Source organism: Periplaneta americana, chromosome 10 (genome assembly GCF_040183065.1).
Source record: "Periplaneta americana isolate PAMFEO1 chromosome 10, P.americana_PAMFEO1_priV1, whole genome shotgun sequence".
Taxonomy (NCBI): domain Eukaryota; kingdom Metazoa; phylum Arthropoda; class Insecta; order Blattodea; family Blattidae; genus Periplaneta; species Periplaneta americana.
In genome coordinates this window covers 128267770-128288175 of record NC_091126.1, presented here as the reverse complement: position 1 = coordinate 128288175, position 20406 = coordinate 128267770, and the positions used below count along the sequence as shown (strand labels likewise).

Here is a 20406-nt window from a genome sequence, read left to right as displayed (position 1 = left end):
GAATAATAGCGATCTCGTAAAAATGAATCCAGTTGCCATAATTCCAACGTGAGTGGCTTGTTTCAGAAGATCCGAAAATTCGCCCTCATTTAAAAAATATAAAGTAGGTGCATTTATCTCCGAAATAAGGCAGTGTACTTACGTGGGATGGGATGGGCCTTGACGGTGGGGTGGGTGGGGGCAAGCAGAGCACGTGGTGAGGCAATAAGGGGTGTGTTCATTACGTCCATCTCCCACACGCAGCTCCGCGCCAGGCTCCGCCTCCAACCACCCCGCAATGGGACGGTCCAAGCCCGTCGCGTCGCGACTCGACAGTCTGCGGAGTCCAACGCGTCGGGGCAGTCGCGGGCGGCAGTAGTGACTGAACATGTTCATCCCGGACACGCTTCGGAGCTGCATGGTAGAGCCGGACGTTTCTACGTATCTGCAGGCACCGTCTTCAGGCCAGGTGTGAAAGCTTAACACGTGTTAGTGAATAGTGCTATTGAAAAATCACCACTAATTTTACCTCGAGTTGTGTTGCTAGTGTTTTGTTGAGAAATTTCCGCGTTATATGCGTGTTTATCAGCAACGCAATGCTGAAAAGTCATTGTAACCATAGCCACAAAACCTACCAAACCGCCAGTAACCTTGTGTATCAAACAGAATTGACCGTTTTCGTGTGTATTATCATTAATACCATCATTTTCTATCATTTTAATTAAATCACGCTTTGATCATACGTGAATGACGTGTTACCCAAATCCGATGCGATCCCTAGATTACATATGTGTTTAAGTCTGGTGTCAAGCTACTGATTTTGGATGTTTGTGTTAAGGCGCCCACCTAGGTGTTTCTTTTTTTTTTTTCCAAATAATGAGGAGGCGGGAGTAGGGCATCGGTACGTGAATGGCTGATAGCTCCGGAGGCGTGGTTCCCATCCTCGGCATGCTGCAAGGGTTGTTCGACCAGCTTCATGCCACGTGCAAAATTTCTTCGTCAAAATTAACCACTTCTTATTCATACGTCATTAGCGCTCGAATCTGAAAAAGTAAAAAATTGGTCTGGTAAAAATTCTGGTTCCAATACGTAATACTAAAACCGAAGTTAATAAACCCCAACTTTTGTTACAATTATAACAAAATAATGTCCGAAATTAAGTAACAAACCGTCCAGAAACGTCATTTGCGACAGGTTGTTATCTATTTGGAGTATTTGTTACATTGTGTAATTATGAAACAAAAAATCGGGTTCTTTCTACCAAAATTTTCTTGTAAATGCTATAGCATTCTCAAATATTGCCTACAGTGTGTTTAATCTATTCGAAAATTTGTTAAATTGCGAGCTGTAACGTGTGTTTAACTACTGAGGTTACGCAGTTTCGTTGTCTCTATCTTAAAAATATTCTATATTGACATTTAAGCTAACGAGACGTATGTGATCGTGAAACTGAAGTTGAAGGTATTTGAGATTCATAATACTTCTTGAGTATTAGTTATGTTAGAATATTACGCGAAAAATTTATAGATTTAAAACGTATCTTTCATTCAGGAAGCTGTTAGGATATGAAACTAATGTTGTTTATGGTCAAGAAGTGAAGTGTGTAAACCTAAGTGTTTTATACAAAATGTTCTCAGTTACAAATAGCCTACAGTAGACTATAGTTAGCAAACTAGTTCTTAAGTGTTTTTATGTAAGAAAACAAAACAATGTATTCAGTACAGAAAGATATCTACGTAGGTAATATAGAATTAATTAGTATTTAAATGATGACACTTTGCTTAGTAACGTGACGAACACTTCTCTTTCGGATTTGTACAATTTACTTATATAATAATAATAATAATAATAATAATAGTAATAATAATAATTTTTTAATGATTGTGTGTATAAATTATGGAAAATATGTTATAATTGACAGTAGAAAATGTTATTCTTTGTAAACATAAGTATTCAGAAATTATCGTGCTTGAACCAACGTATCTTAAATTACAGCACTTGCCAAGCCATATGCTGTAAGATAATGTCAAAATAAGGAAATACTATGGTAATTACGTCCTGCTGACAACGTTATTCCTTGCAGAGCATTTAGAAGTACTAGGAAAGTAACTTACGAAACTTCGTCTAGGCATTTAAAAGTACACATATTCTGTATTCTGAAAAAAACGTTGTTCTCATTTAACTTTTTAAAGAACGCCGTGTAATGATTGCGAATGCTATAGCGATATCAGAGTGGGCAGGGCTTAGTTATTCTCTGAAGTACTGCCTCAAACTCGACTTGCCACGATGGAAGTCTGAAATCCTATAAATGATTCTGGAGATAAAATTTATTTTAGTTGTAGACAGCTATAAACTCTCCAGCAGTCTTCCGTCCATAGGGGACAAGCACACTGCGAAAGAGACCATAAGCACTGGTAGCTTATTTTTAGATGTGAGCGCTAAAAAGAGACATCGGGCTTAAGGTTGTTAGAGCACCAAAATACCTTTCTAAAACTTTATAATAAACAACTACGTTCTTAAAAAATCAGTATGATTATTTGTTTCAGAAGACCTAAAAAGAAAATAATGGTAATTCGTTAATAGGTATGATGCAATCTGTTCGCGATAAAAGTTCATTTTCTTCTAGTTCACAAATTTTATTCGGTTTCGTAATTTTAGACACTAGAGTGATATTGCAACTTAATTGTTGTCATTTGTTTTTGGTGTAGGCTACATACACAAACCGTCATATGTTTAATTCTAAGTGAAAATCTATTTAAAGGCGTACCAATTTGAATTTGAATTTATTGCTAGACGAAATTGCATATATTTACAAGAATTTTACAATTATACTATTATAATTAGACTAGGCCCTATAAGTTAAGAAGAATAATTTTTTATGTAAATATTATTTTGAAGTACTCTGAATTACTACAAAAGTAAAATAAAAATAAAAAATGAGAGCACTTTAAAATTACATTGTGGAGCCACCCGAATGAACAGAAATCGTGGTCGGGGACACTTCAATAATATTGATGTAATGCCGATATAAGAACTAAGCCTATATATTGATCTGAAAGTCTAAAATTAGATCTAATAGTAGAGCTATTTTTAAGTATAGGCCTAAGCCTATAGAACACTATTTTTCTCGACGTCTGGACTCAGAGTTTACGGGAAATACATTTTACAAACTTTATGGAGTAACACGCTAGTAAAATTGAAGACATATTGCTCAAAGTTGTTCTAGTATCAAATGTCACAATCAGAGATAATATTCCATACTCTTTCTTTCTTTAAAAATTAATGTTTTTCTTTTCCTGAAAATAGCATAGGAAAGGATTTTATATTCTTTAACCCAGTAAAAAAAATCTTATGCGTACTGAGATTTAATTATTTAAAAATTATAAATGCGTTCTATGTCATAAAGCACTACTTAACATTGTAACTTGTTTGCGTACAGAAACAAATTATTACGATTCTAAATTGTAAGTACTCTGAAAATCGTGTCTATTTATCGTGTTTAAATATGTACTTGACACATAATTGATTGCATTATCATAAAATACTTTGAAGTGAAAATTCAATCACATAAAACTCCTTTATCACAATTCTGCAGTGCTTGGAAAAGGTGACACAAGTCAGTTTCCACAAACCTTTTTTGATAATTTATTGACAACTTACGGAACATCTGCTCGCTTGGAAAAAAATACATAAGTATTCCTCCCATTACAATAATTCATACAGAAAAAATCAAATCCACATAAACCAGTGTAAGTTGTCAATAAATTATCAAAAAAGGTTTGTGGAAACTGACTTATGTCACTTTTCCCGAGCACTGCAGAATTAATCATTCAGTTGTTTTAATTTGATATTTCAGGATATAAGTCGCAGCTACTGTAATTTTATTTTAGAAATTCTGTAATCTGCTTTGGAAATTGATCACTTTTATATTTTATTATTTTCTTGCTTCAGGAATAAACAAATTAAATATTATAAATTCTCTAACACTAACTCACCAACGTATGCGGTAACTTATTCAGTCAACCCTTTGAAACTTGTAAGCTTAATACTTCATTATGAATACGATAGTTGCGAAAGAAAATAAGATTGGTTAAGAAAATTTAAGGTGACACTAACTTACTGAAATTTTCAATTTCTACATTTTTAAGGGCTTACAATAATAAAATCAATAACTATCATACTCATGAAGCTAGATTCACCAAATTCTGACCACTGGTATATCGGGTTAATAATGACAAATGTACAAAATTTCATCCGCCTATGATAACTGGTTTGCAATTTATAATATTTTATTGAAATATTGTTTCGCTTTATATAAAAAGTCTCTTGCACCACAATTTACATTACTCTTAACTGATATTAACTTATGTGAATCCTTATATAGGTTACATGGGATCAAAATTTACTATAATAATAATGATTTATTTTAGCTGGCAGAGTTAAGGCCGTAAGGCCTTCTCTTCCACTCAACCAGCAAAAAGTGTATATACATATGCACGAACTTACAAAGAATTCAACAATTTGATTTAGATGAGAGTTACATGTATACAAGAGTTATTTACGAATTAAACAACAAAATACTATGAACTATTAATTAAACACTGAAATAAACTGTGTAGCAGAATTAAGCTAAAATACATAGAATGTTAATATATTTCAAATAATGTTAGATAATAGAAAGAGATTATTATGAGACAATTTTGAAAATACAGCACAATCAGGATGATGTCTAAAGACAGATATAGGGTTTTGTTGTAAAACTAATCAGTAAATTACTAGAATTTTTCATTATAAAAGAATAAAAAATGGAAATAATAATCATACATAATTCCTAGTAATTTACCGATTCACTGTACAGGGAAACCCAATAGTAGGCCTAATGTTTATTTCAATGTATGTAAAGAATCCTACGAGGGAGAGTCAGAAAGTAACCTTAATAATTGTTTTATTAATTGAATAAGTACATTAAGAGTACAAACACTTCATCATTTTTCAACATAGTAGGCCTATAACAGGAACACTTACATTGAACGTACTGGGGACTATGTTGAAAAGTGATGACGCGTTTGTAGTCTTATTGTACATATTCAATTAATAAAACAATTATTAAGGTTACTTTTTTATTCTCCTTCGTATAAGTGAATAACACTTAAAAATAATGTAAATTGTGGCACAAGGGACTTCTTAAGAATTTCTATAAAGCGATACAATATTTAATTAATAAAATGCAAATCACTTATCATAGAAGGATGAAATTTTGTATATGTGTTATTATTAACCAGAAAAACTAGTGATAAACGTTTTGTGAATTTAACTTTAAAAACATGGAAGTTACTAATTTCAGTATAATGTCCCCTTAAAAAAAGTATGCTGAAGTGAAATTGACAACTTGATTAGTAAAAAAGCTGTAGCTGAATCTATAAAATAGCTATTAAAACGGTGAAAGCTAAAAATAACAATATAAGGATTCATGTAAATTAGTAAGAAGGCAATGTTTCTTCACCGTGAAAGACAGGGAAATAATTTGAGTAGCGTTTGGCAATGTATATAATCAGTATGTCATATGTGAGATTACATATCCATTAGTAGTATTCACACCTCATATACCTCAGCTTTCGCGTTAAGAATGGAAGACCGGTTTGCCTCCTGTTACGTCATCCACACAAATTTGGAGTTCGGACACCTTAAATGTAAACAGATCGTAGATGGCTTTGCTTGTAGTGAAAGTATAGGCCTCGCAATTATCAAACTTTCATTAAATTACAACCCACGCCTTGATTAAATATCTAAGAAAAAATCGAAAAATAGACGAATAAGTCAGTTATTTACAATTTTGACTGCTGAAGAAATTTATCGAATAATCAGAAAAAAACATTACAAAAGTAGAAATTTTAATGTCAAAGTGAAAATTTTGATCAGGCGCCGATAAACTAATCTGAAACGATTTGCATTGATCAAATGTAACTTATGTTACTTGCTTCCAATTTGTCCGTTTAAACTCAGGTAAATGATTTTAATGTGTGTTTGATCGTTGAAAGTAATACAGCGTAGTTGTAATTGTAGACCTACAATGTTTAAAAAGGTTTAGGAATAAGTTAAATTAACATGCTAGATTAATATAAGTTAAATTTATGTTAACGCTCAACTTGAAAATAATGATTTGTTGGAAACATCTGTGTAAATTAATTTAATTGCGTTAAATTTATCATACACACTTGAACGTTCTTTTGGAGTTGAGAACTGCAACAATTCGTCACGCATTTCGAAAGTCGCGGAAGATAAACGACTAGCAATTCCATCCGTTCGGAGAGATTATGTAAGTGTCCCGCCTGAAGTTATAACTTTACGAGTAGTTTTCAAATTGAGTACTTATATCCTAAGGATACAGGCTATAAGGAGTTCAAGTACCGTCCTTTTCACAGTCGTCGGGGACGGTCTACAGGATCAAAAATTGTCCATACAACATAGGGTAAAAACTTGATAGTTTTCCCAGAAAAAAAATATTTCTTCTCTTATTTTATTCGCGTTATACTGCTTATATCGTTACTAAAATTACGAAAACAATTACATCAGTAGGTATATCTAGCAAAGAGTTAATATTAGTTTAAATAAATATTTGTGTGTTCTATTACGTTTTCGTGAAATTAAATAAAATTGCATGTTTAAATTAATTTAACATTCTGACGTGAGAGACGTGGAAACGTGTTCAGCAGGCGTACGTATCTGTCACCTGAATTCAAGCTCCCTGTCCATAGCTCTACTGCCGAGCGGATGACAGTTCGGTACCAGGTATTCGATAAATAACTTACAATCTCATTCACAGTTTAGGAATATCATATGTTATTAATTTATGGAGAAAGTCGTCGTAATTCAAGTGAGCAAGAAGATGTACCACTAATGTTTTCCGCAATGAAGGTTACCTAATCGGCGAACTTTTGTAGCGGTTTCTCAACGATTATTAGAAACTAGGAGTCTCTTACCTCATTTCGAAAATTACACAAACAGAAATTGCTTTAAAAATGGTACTGCTTTATGGAAGCGGGAGGGATTAAAATGTTGCATTTAAAAAAAAAAGTTCGTATGATTTTGTGCAGTAAACCATTATTGTTTATTTTTTAGACGTAGAATAAAAAATGGACCAATATTGCCAGTATTGTTAAATAAAATGGAAATTTACCATAAAGTTCTATTAATGAGATTGAAAGTTTGTATTTGCTGTTCGTTTTATGTAAACAACGGTCCACCCTGCATTACAAGAGAGCATCTGTTTTGTACCGGTATGTCTGTATCCGCTTGAGCTGTACTGTGTATGGGAGAGTCGGGTAGTATCGGACATCGGGTAGTATCGGACAGTGTGTTTTTTTCATCTACCACCATATGGTAGTACCTGAATGACATGGTTACGTTTCTCTATGCGACATTACTGAAACGTAACCATGTCAATCAGGTACTATCATCGTGTGGTAGATGAAAGAAACTCACTGTCCGATATTACCCGATGTCCGATACTACCCGACTCTCCCCTACTTGTAAACTCCCTTCTTTCCATCCAGCTAAGTTGCCAAACGCCTAATATTGTAAACTTTAATAATTAGTTAAATATTGCAATTAGAAAAAAATTGTGAGCACATTTTTTCTTACTTATGTCATGAACAATCATCAGTTAAAATAATGACACTTATGCCCCTTACGCCCTGCATATACTGTCAAATGAACATCTGACTGAAATTAAATTCCAATTTATGTCAGAAATCATTAATACTCCCAATTACAAAATAGAAGTCAACTGAGAATTCATAATATTTGCAAGTATCCAAGTTCCTTTAAATGGTAATTGGAATTGAATTATTTTGTAAAAAAAAGTCTATGTTTGCATCCTTCCAAAAAGTTACGGTCATTCCTAAATTAATTATATAAACTAAATTTTTTTCTTTTCAGTTTCATGAAACAAAATATATTAAGAACTAGTGATTGAATAAGTAAGAATAGCATAGTGAATAATTATGGGACTGATATCAAATAGAAATAGCTAGAATTTATGGCTGAATGTACTCTAATATTTTTAATAAATAAAACGTACGTAAACAAATCAATATAGCCTATATGCGATACAAATATTTTGTTAGATATTGAAATATTTAATTTTGGCTATATCTTGATATTTATACATATTTTTGATTTTACTTATTTTATTATTTAAATTTAAATATAAAGAATACAGTATATAATTACAACAATAGAAATAGAAATAAAATAATACAATCAATATAAAAAAGAAGATACAGTAATATTAACAAAATTTGAGGACCGAAAGAGGAGCGCTCTTCTTCGGTCACAGTTCAGATTTATTATTAATAGGCCTATAAGAGAATATACAAAATAAAATAAAATAGGAACTAAAATTAAAATTACAGCTACAGTGAAATTATATAATACAATATAAATATAAGAGAAATATGGGAAATAAAATAAAATAAGAACTGAAATTAAAATTGCAGCTGCAATGAAATTATATAATATAATATTAACATAGGGAAGAATAATATCGTACGTGAATAAAATAGGACAATTTATGGAAAAATGTGTATTCCAAAATTATAGAATACAAATTTTAATATAGGCTGATTAATTCATACACATAGGCTATAAATTTATTTATTTATTATTGAAGACATTAACACGTTTCAAATTTTCTTGTTATAATATATTAGTGGGTTACATGATAGACTTTCTGGTTGTAATTTAGCTAAAGAATTATACAACCGAGGGCCAAAACTAATGCTATGCTTTAGACCAGCAGATTAATTCCAATTGTAATATTTTAGGTGTTAAATATTTTACTATTTATGAATTCGATTTGTAATGATGTAATTAAAATTTCATTCATTAATCTAGTATGGCTAACATTACTTTCTACGACGTAGGATTATAATCGTAGCTGAGATTATTACTTTATGAACGGCAAGTCGTGTTTCGGTGGTGTGAAAAAGGCAGGTTTTGATTTTGAACCTTATGTATTCTTGTTTCGAATCACACATTTCCTAAAGGTTACAAGCTCATTCATTAATCTGTCTGAAATCGTGTAGAGATAAGTCACATTTTTGCAAATAGGCCTATATGTTTATTTTTTAATTTATACTTCTGATATAACTAAGACTTACGGAAATAAATCGGCTAAAATTTTGTTAAAGAACAGTTTATAATTTCGCTTAAAACTCACGAACTGTAAATCGTCTTGACTGAAATAATCGTACATAAATAGCTTTAAAGTGTAGTAACCCTGTCTTACTTCCAAAAAAGGAACAAAAATCGTTACCTATCTAATTCGTACCAGCAAGTAAGACTTGTGTATTTCTTTGTATTGATTACTGCAGCACTCAACACTAACAATCGTAAATGTGGTTAATTCGTCAAAATAAAATTATATGACCGATTTAGACGTGTTTCAAAATTTATTACTTTAATAGGCCTACTCAATTATTTTCATATTTTTAGGAAAGTTATAAAATATGGCAAAATATTCCAGATACCTTCATACTTAACTTACTAAACACTAGAATTATTGACACAAAATGACGGATATTTAAATGTATTATCATAATTAGCCTATCTTCATAAATATTGTGGAAAATAGAAAACATGTCTACGCCTGAAATTGTCTTGTATTTTTTTGTAAAACCATCAAAATGCTTCTGCTTTGAATGTTGTGATGAGATTGTTAGGGAAATGTTGAAAATGTAGTTGGCAGTATTAAAAACACATATCTTATTGACCTTATTAAATATTTTCTGTTTTAAATTCGATCTTTTGCATTTCAAAACTTGCATTTAAATATTACAATACTTGAGGGTCAATATGGACTATAACATTCACTACTACGAATTTATTACTGTAATATATAAAAATATTCAGCCTTTATAGAGGAAATTATCAAATAAAACAAAATATTTTAGATTCCCTCATACGAAACATAAGGATTATTAGAACAAAGTGGCAAATATTTCAATGTAAAATAATTAGGTCTATCTTCATAGATATTGTGAAATATAGCACAATTGCGAACTATAGTTAAAATTTCCTGACTTATTTTCTCCGTAAAACCATTAAAACGCCCAACCTTTGAATCCTTTGGAATAGGTAGGGAAATATTGCAATTATAATTCCAATATTTCAGACATGTAAATTATTGCATTTTTCCTTTAAAAACTGGTTATTGTATACTTATTTTTCCTTCGTATATGTTCTCTAGAACACCCTGCTTTGTGTATGTCAAGTACAGAATAGGAAATATTTTGTTAGTGACAAAACCTGCACTTTAACATTAAAATTTGAAATTAAATGTATGCTAGAACATCCAGTGTTTTGAATTTTCCTGAATTATAGTTTAACTTTAATGTACTGGGATCGTCAAGAATATTAAGATAATGTTGTTGGTGATCTCTTAAATATGTTATATCTATTTTTAGTTAAAAAAGAGACTCAATTTTTGTTCGCACATATTGTACCGAATTCTCTTGAACACATGTGTTGCTAGTACAAAAATAGTAAGGAAAGAAGTTTTATCAGTGACAAAATATTTAATGTATATTTTTATATATCGGTAAATGTTGCGTATATTTGAGGCAATCATTATGACTCTTACACTCCTGAAAGCAAATATAAGTTACAGCGTTTCCTTGCTAATATTTGTCGTTATTTATAATTTAGAAAGCACTGAGATAGTAAAGGAAACGTTGAAAATATAAATGAAAACATTTTTAAAGTGTAAATTATTATTATTTTATAGTCTAAAAGTTATTGACGGTATTTCACATTAAGATTTCTTTTCCTTAAGATTACATATATTTTTAGCTCGTTAAAAACTTACCATTCAATATTATTATTGAAGGGGTGAGAATGATATAGCCTAATTCTAAGCCATACAGACAATATTTTACAGGAAAGTGTATTGAAGTTTTAGAGTCCGACGCTATTATGTGCGGTATCATAATTTTTTCGGCGTATATTTACGTCATATGTAGAGTATTTTTTATGAATTTTACTATTCCTCATATGTGTAAGAAGTGAACTCGCACAAAAAACTATTTTGTTAAAAGTGTGGCTTTGGATCATTTCATTCTCATACCTTCGATTGGAATGTAAATGGGCCCTATATATAAGTTACTACAAAGTCCAATATCAGGAATTTTCATGAGTTATAATTTGAAATTCAGTGAGAGTTCTATTTTTGTGATATCAGATTCACGATTTTTTTTAATAATCAAACAAACAATTTAGCTTTTATTGATGTGACAGTATAGGAACAGGGAAGACATTGCCATACACCAACAATTTTTTAACTTAAATATGACTATTTTGATCAAAATAAGAACTCAGAAATGTTAAAATCCAATGAAAATTATTGTAGGTTATGACTTGTTATGCCACACATATTTACTTGATTGAAATACCCACCTATCAGAAATCATGTAGGATGTCTTGTTTATAAACCTTTAGGCTATAGGAGATTGAAACCAACATTTTAGATAGCTATTGTATTTTTTTAAATTTTAAATTATGATGTAAATTAATGAAGTCGGGAACTGATAAAGTGTAAAGATTAGCTCCTGAAACTTCATTTAAGTTCTCGATGTATTAAAAAATATTTTTATGAAAACCATCCGAAATTAGTATTAAGTTATTCTGTTCACTGTCGTAAATAGACATTACAATAAAATGCCTACTTTACACACTTCACATCTCATGAAATGCATGTGACATAAATATCACGTGTTTAAATAATCACTTTTTTCATTTCATTTATTGTATTCCATAGATCTTACATTATCAATGAAGCTTTGAGATGTGGAACAAGTCAGAATTGTTGAAGATTAGCCTACAATTACAATTTTTACAATATTTTACCATTTTTACAATTTTACAATTTTCTACAATTTTTACAATATTTTGGCGAGATGTAGTGAGGTGAGATCGGTATTTATAGACTATTTTATCAATTATTACTTGTATTAAAAATACAAATAATACAATGGGAAATTACACATTCGTGGATCATATTTTCAGAAAATTTATTTGCTGGAAACATAATATTTCGAATTAAGCCAGAATTACGAAACACGGGAGCAAATGGAAAGTGCGCGTTTCAAGAATTACTGACTGCCGTTATTCTGAATTGGCAATGAGTGACAAATCTGCCGGAAAGGGAAACATTTAACACTAAGATAAAGATTCTACGAGAAATCTTAAGTGTTAGAACTTTATGGGACTGGAGAAGATCAAAAAGTTCTTGTTAATAATGGCTGAGTTAAATTTCAGTTAACAAAATCCACAAAATCAAGAAGCTCCTTAATTTCTCTTTGTCTAGTTCTGTTAGATTCCATATGTCTTGAAAACCCGAAAGAGTTAAAGTAATGTGAACTAATGATAATAGACAACTACATGTATAAATAAATTTATGATAAAATAAATATTATACAAGAGCTTGCATTATTTTATTTGCGTCTGAAAAAACTGCATTAGCTTACATTAATACAGTTGCACGCATCTTGAATGCCTAAGCGAAATATAGTGCATTGGTCACAGTTTGTCATAAAATAACTCATTAGAATTTTTTAAGTAACAATGGAATAAATGCATCAATATTTGTTGTGTCTGGAATTAAGAATAGTTATAGGCTATAATTAAAAGAAACCTAGAATAATTCTTCGGCTTTCAGACTTAACTAGAAAAGATTGATGGAATGGAGCAATATAAATGCAACTCCTGAGATTATTAAGGTCTTTGTTTTTATTTTCTTTGCATAAAATATGATGACATTATTTTAATGATCAGTGAAATTGAAAAGAATGAGACAGAATACTTGATGATCCTCGTGTTTAACTTCACCACTTTTTATCTCATTGGTTAGGTCAGTCACTGCTCTATGATTAGGTCCCATACAACTTACTATATTAATGTATTCGATTGCAGATTTGTGTAATTTAAGATGGCTGTTACAAGATTTTGGCAGCTAATTAATTTTTACAGTCTCCTCATTTATCTTCAAGTAGCTCTAAGGTATTTCTGAGATTACTCCAGCTATGACATGTTAGTATGAGTGTAAACAAATGTCCATTATATTTGACAACGCGGTGAAAATTTTCTTAACAAAGTCCAAGTTAGTAGTAGACTACATTGACTCGACAGGCATTCTAGTACTTTAAGAAAATTCTCTTAGGACCGGTTTCTTCAACCTTTGTTAAAATGTACCTAATATAGTGTTAATTAACTGTAAGTTAAAAGTATAAATTGCTGTTAAAAATATTGCGTTTCTTCAACTTTACATTTCATATTTTAACTTTCTGTTTGTTAACTCGCTGTTATCACCAGAGATTCTAGAGTTTAACCATCGCCTATAACCAAGTATAGGCTCAATTCTGTTTTCTGAACTCTGATAATTACGATTCTAGCTTGTTTCCGTTGTCTGATTCAGAGAGGATAGAAGTCTTTCTATTCTCTCAGGTTTGATTTATGCTTCTTTTCGCCGTCTGTATCACAGTAACATGGAGCGGCGTATTGGTATTGCTGTTGTGAAAAGAAAAACACTGGAACAAAAATAAATCGTGGGACTAATTTCTCTTCGTTCGAGAGAAGCCTTCTGCTGGAAATAATTTCGCAGTATAAATCAATTATTAAGAATAAACAAACGGATCTACGTTGAAACCGAAAAGTGGGGCTTGGCAGAAAATAGCCTATTCCTTTGTATGAATTTCTGTTCTGTTAAATCAATGAAATCATCTGCTCTGTTTATATATTCATGGATATCATTTTCTAAATAATCAAGATATAAAAGTTCAGCATAAAACGCATTGAATACTTCAATGCTAACAGAGAGTTAAATGATTTAACTGTATGAAATTGGGCAATTAAATTAACATGGGTTTTAACAGCCTGTAAGTACTAACAGTAGTTGAAGAAATGCTTCAACTGTTAAGTTTACAGTTAAAATGGAATAACACACTGTTATAATTCAACAAAGGTTGAAGAAACCGGGCCTTACTGTAATAATATAGGCCTACTTGTAACTACAGCATATCTACTAGCGTAGCTGAGGAGATACTTATCTTGTATTATAACCTCTGCCTCTGTGCAACGTCATACTTTACGGTGAGGGTGAAGAGAATTATCAAAAGATTGTACTAATCACAGAGAAAAATATGTCTTAACTCTCAGCTTCTACTCAGAAAACCAGTGACCATAACATTAGAATGAAGGCAACCAGATATTATTTTTATTTTCCTTTTTAATATAAGCCACTTGAAATTCAACGGTCAGTCACTGGCAGGGATATAACACAATATCTGTAATGAGTTGGTTTAGTGTTCGTACGCGTGGGTTAAAATATTGTTTTGGCTGACTGCATTGTTTGCTATTTCTCCCCAGATTTTCCCCAACTCTAAGACAAATATCACATAATTTCATACCAGCTCATTCTGCTAAAAACCATTTCATGACCAATTCTTTCGAAGCTAGATAAGCTCCAGTTTGTTAAAGCGTCTTTCAATATCCTATTTAAGAATTACAGAAAAGGAAAAGATTTTTACGCCGATGTCTAAGTTTACCTAAATTATCAGATTATAAAATGAAATAGTGTCAACATACTTGCAGCTACATAACTATTAACTTATTTAATTAATGTTGTAATTTAAAAAGGGGTATCCCAATGACACATACTGAAATTTGGAAATGGCGGATGTGCCGGAAATTAAACAATGATCGCTATTAACAAATATCCGCTATTGACAATATAATATAAATGAAACTACCGTATTTTAATACATCATGTATTTTGAATTTCATAGTTTTAAATACAGAATTTTTATACGTTATGATTTATATTAATACTGATCTTGAAAATTGCCATGTGTTAGTCACTAAATGCTTCATTATATTTAAATTTAATTTCTGTCCTGATTTTTCAGTTCCTACTTAGTTTCTGCGATTTTTCCATGTTTGTGATAAGAGTGTACTTCTAAATATTTACAATCCTGAATCTGATTAACTTTGCCTTGACCGATTTTAATATTGATGTCTGATGCACTGTGACTTAATAAAGATGCTTGATAGAAAGCCCTATTTATATTAATGTTGATTGCATTTGCACAGATCCATGCATGCAAATTTTAAGGGCTGGATTTATTTTAGAGGTAAATTTTTTTGAAATAATATATGTTTCCTCTGAACTGAAATTCATAAAACTACATCATCTCCAAATAACGCTGTTTAAATTCCTAGAATTTGTTGCAATTTAGAAGTAAGATCATTATATTGTTATTTTTAGTGTCTGTGGTGTTCGGATATAAAAGGGGGATGTCATTTTTTTGTGCAGATGGAATTTTGTTCCCCGGGTGAACACACAAGTTAAATTATACAAGTGAGTGTGCAAAAATCAAAAGAATACTAGCAGTTGATGTGTTTTATTTGTGTAGAAAATTATTTGCAATAGATATTCCAACTTTAATTTTCATTTATCCCCAAACTCATTTTTATGACTTACTTCCCTTTACCCAAACAACACAGATATATTAAATTCTCATTTTTAAGTACGTACGTGTATACATATTTTACCATCTTTAGTGCATACGAATCCGACCCCTACACGTAGACTAATATATAGGATAAAGTTGCCAATTTCCGTGATACACCTAATCCCGTGATACTTTTTTAAAATCGAATGTCAGTCAAAGCTTTGCCGTTCGACCATAGCGACAGACATATTTCTCGAAAGAGTGCATATTTCGCCTACTTTTGAGACAACGGTGAACTCCATTGCAAGATACCCAATCCCGTGACATTCAGTGAAAAAAACGTATCACGGAATTAGGCAACTTTACCCTACAATATTATACGCACATTTACATTAGCACTGTTAGACAGGGTTGGCAAGATATTTTACTTGTTACGTATTTCACGTAAAATATTTTTAATTTACTAGTAATTTAGTAGTCGTGGAAAGCAGATTAACTGAACCATGGGCGTATCTTAGACGGTAGCGCGTTTGCCTCCTGTTCCGGGGTTGCGCTCGGGAGTGGGTTCGAACCCCGCTTCGGCTGTTTACCTGGTTGTTTCCCGAGGATTGCTGCAACTGTAGAGCCAACATCAGGTAATCGATGGCGAATTCTCGGCTTCGTCTCACCAAATACCATGTCACTATCACCGATTTCATCGACGCTAATCACCCTTACATTTGGTACAGCATCGTAACATAACAGAAAAAAAACAGTTTCACGTAGACGTAAATAATTATATATGGCGTTGTATTAGTAACGTAAAGCTGTTTTAATTATATTTTATTTTAAAATTAAATTTTTAGTATGCTTCAATGTGTAATCATTATAATATATTCAAGAATGTTTATAAAACCACCTATTAACAGATCCTTTTTAGAAATTCGGTCTTTATCTGTTATTCCATGCATATTTAAGAATATTAGAAAGGACAGGTGATATATATTTCTTGCACTGGTATTAATAACACGATAATTTACATGGAATACAGTTCAAGATTTCATTAACAGTTATAAGTTATCGGGTGTACTTTCGTACCTAAACGAGTGCAAAAATTATTTCAGCACCGAAGACCGTATTCTGATATAAATTCTTATGGTATGGAATTACTACACAATGCGATTAATCTTAATTTAATAATATGTATTTTTATATGTTAGGCAGGCATGAACATCAAAGCTATTATTATACCCATTTCAAATTTCTATACATTATTCTATTTTGATTGTTCATCCTTAGAACAGCAGATTCAACGCAGTCTTAAACTACTTGTTTTAAATGTAATGATTTTTACAAATAGCGTTAAAATAATAATTTAATTAATTTATTTATCTAGCTAACTAGTGAGTACAAATTAAAATTATAAAACAAAAATGTTTCTAGCCACTACCGTAAGAGCCAGGCTCGTGTACGTTGTGGTCTTAGCCAGTAATATAAAATTATCTATTAAGAATTTTTCATTATTTTAATTTCGACTAAATCGAATGTTTTATAGCTACAGTTTACATGTTTGTGTCACTCTTTGGTATGGTTTCACTTAAACTACACACTGGATTGTAACTTTTTTGCCGAAAATATTCTTAAGTAGGCCTATATAGTACACGTCATCACTGAAAATCTTCACAAAACCATTACATTTTTAAACATTTTTTATACTTTTATGCATTTTACGCTGTCTAGGCCTATGTAGGCCTAGTATATTTATGCGTTTTTTAACGAGTCACGTAAAAATGTTCTTAAATGTGATAATCGTAAAATTCTGGAACAGATTACAAACGGAAGTATTTAGTCTACATTTTCATATTTAACAGATTTATGATTACAATTTTTGTAAATTTGTCTTGTTTTTTAAAATGTTTACGATGAAATTAAATTAGGCTATCTACCCTGAAATAATTCAATTTTTAGGTATCTTCTCGTCAAATGAGAAGATGTATGAAATGAAAGGTGGAATATATTTTGACTCAGAATCTAAGGGCCATATTCATAGACATTCTTAGTGCGGGCTTCCGGTGGATTATCAGCGAACTAACGTTTTTCGTATTCATAAACCAGTGTTAGCGATATGATATGATATGAATCTGTACAAGTAATTAGTCGATAGCCGAGGCTAGTTTAGCACGCTCGTAGCGCGGGCTAGCGAAATGTCTATGCATAGCACCATAAGAGTTCATTAAACGATACTGTGTTTGCTGAGACACATGTCTCTTAGACATGTTAACATGACAAGAGGAATTAAGTTATGATCGTGGGACGTGTAGCCTCCGCAACATAAGCTTGAACTATCAAGATGACTTTGCTCATTTATTCCTATTAACATGTTCCTAAGAAAAATCGGGAACTTCAGAACACAAATTAAAAGAGGGAATTGTAGAAAAAAATCATTACATTACACACAATAATACAGGTTGGTTCACAAATTTGAAAGTTTACGAAAATTGATTTAGAAGACTTAAATTAATTAGTTTTCATGTGATTTGATAGCAGAAACACATCCAGTTTCAGTTTTGTAGTAGGTCTACAGAATTATATCACCGCGAACGCCAGCCGTATTATCGTAAATAGTGGAACATATTTCTGTTTATTACTTCCTCATTAAATATAGGAAGTAATGATAGATTTTTTTTATGCTGCAAAAAATTATTTTCGCAAATATAAATACACCTTTTAAGAATGCCTGCTATCGAAAAATTTATTTTGGTTATAAGAGGTTAGGGTGACCAGACGTCCTCTTTTGTCCGGACATGTCCTCCTTTTTAGGCCTTTGTCCGGGGTCCGGGCGGATTTTAAAAAAATCAAGAAATGTCCTCCCTTTTGTAACTTGTATGTCTGATATTTTGAAATTATCTGATTTGACGCCTTTTTCAGTAATTTTCCTGTAGGTGACAGTAGCATCGACAGAATATAAGTCTTATAATATAGACCTAAGCCTAAACCTAAATAGGGTAGATATTTTCTGCCCTCTTTAATAATTATAGTTCCCTTGATTTTCCCTTTGTAGCTAACTATAAAAGCATTATTTTTAAGTTTTATCATAATTATTTTTGTAATATTAACACACTTTTAAGCATGATATAAGCCTAAATCTGTACTGTAAATATTTTGTAAGAAAATAGATATTGACCTAATTTATACTATAATATAGGCCTAAGCCTAAATCTAAGTACATATTCTGTTCTCTTTTTTTTTCGAAAAATGTCCTCCTTTTTTAAAATTTGTGTCCCCTTTTCTATCGATGTGAATCTGGTCACCCTATGTCAGGTGTATCTCAATTCATAGATCAGGTGTTGTCAATTTTGTCAATACGACTCAGTTTATTTGGTAATGATGCAAAGTTATGAAACAGTATTAATATATTACGGACATTCGTCCTTGAGTATAAATGCATCATTCTAACCAGTTGTTTGCATTTCTAAGGAAACTTACAAGTAGGCGATAGCGTGTGAACGAAATCTACGGTATTCGTGAAAGCGAATGGGTTCGAAGCAAAGTTGCGAAACAGTATATGTGCATTCGTCCTTGCGTATAAGGTAGCTTTTTAACCTGTTGTCAAAATTTATAACGAAACTAGATTCCATGAGACGGTATTTGATAGGAACTACCTATATTCGTGAAAGCGAATGGGTTTGGAGTGACGTTGTAAAACGGTGTGATAGGCCTATTATGGGCATTCGTCCTCGCTTATAAATGTAACTTCCTAACGAGTTATCTGTATTTTCAAGGAGACTAAGCGAGTGGGTTTGAAGTGAAGTTGTAAAACAGTAGACTAAGTTATTATGGGCATTTGTCCTCGTATATAAAGGTAGTATTCTAACCAGTTGTGTGTATTTCGAAGGATATTTAGCGCAAAGCGACGGCATTTGTTCGGAATCACCGTTATTCGTGAAAGCAAAGTTGTAGAACAGAGTGATATTATGGGCATTCGTCCTCTAGTATAGAGGTAGCATCCTAACCAGTTGTGTGTATTTCCAAAGACGCTTAACGCAAAGCGAAGGCATGTGATCGGAATCACGGTATGCGTGAAAGCGAATCGATTGAAAGCAAATCTGTAACACGTATGATGATGTGGGCATTCGTCCTTGCGAATAAATGTAGCATCCTTACCAGTTGTCTGTATTTCCAAGGGTAATTAACGCCAAGTGATGGCATTTGGTCAGAATCACCAGTATTGTTGAAAACGAATGGATTCAAGCAAAGTTGAACTGTAGGATGTTATGGGCATTCATCCTTGCGCATAAAGGTAGCATCCTAAGTTAATCTGTTTTCTGTATTTCTAAAGGCACTTAACGCCAAGCGACGGAATTTGACCGAATTAGGCACTGGTATTCGTCAAAGCGGATGGATTGAAAGGAATGTAAAACAGTATGATATTTATAGGCGTTCTTCTTCGGGTAGCATCCTAACAAACTAACCAATTGTCTCTACGTCGAAGGACACTTAACGCAAAGCGACGACACTTGATCGGAATAACCGGTATTCGTAAAAGAAAATGGATTCAAAGCAAAGTTTTAAAGCAGTATGATACTATGGACATTTGTTCTCACGTGTGGGGTAGCATCCTAACCAGTTGTCTCTATTTCTAGCGACACTTAATGCCAAGCAACGGAATGCGTACGGAATTACCAGCATTCGTGAAAGCAAATAGATTCAAAGTGAAGTTGTAAAACAGTTTGATATTACAGACATTCGTCCTCGCGCATAGAGTTAGCACCTTAACCGGTTGTCTCTATTTCTGGCGACACTTAATGCCAAGCAAAGGAATGTGTACGGAATTACCAGCAATCGTAAAAGCGAATGGATTCAAAGCGAAGTTGCAAAGTAATATTATACTATGGACATTCGTCTTCGCGTAGGCTTATAGATGTAGCAACCAACCACTTGT

The 20406-nt window shown here is 32.1% G+C and overlaps 1 protein-coding gene across 11 annotated transcripts in view; it reads left to right on the top strand.

Moving 5' to 3' along the window:
• The first annotated feature begins 299 nt into the window (after window positions 1–299).
• Window positions 300–20406, top strand: part of NfI (Nuclear factor I) — an 849368-nt gene continuing 829261 nt past the window's right edge. For all 11 annotated transcript variants that reach the window (XM_069838135.1, XM_069838131.1, XM_069838133.1 and 8 more), the window contains exon 1: window positions 300–448. In XM_069838135.1, the coding sequence (XP_069694236.1) occupies window positions 368–448 (81 nt within the window). In that variant the 5' untranslated portion in view covers window positions 300–367. The remainder of the gene's footprint in view (window positions 449–20406) is intronic.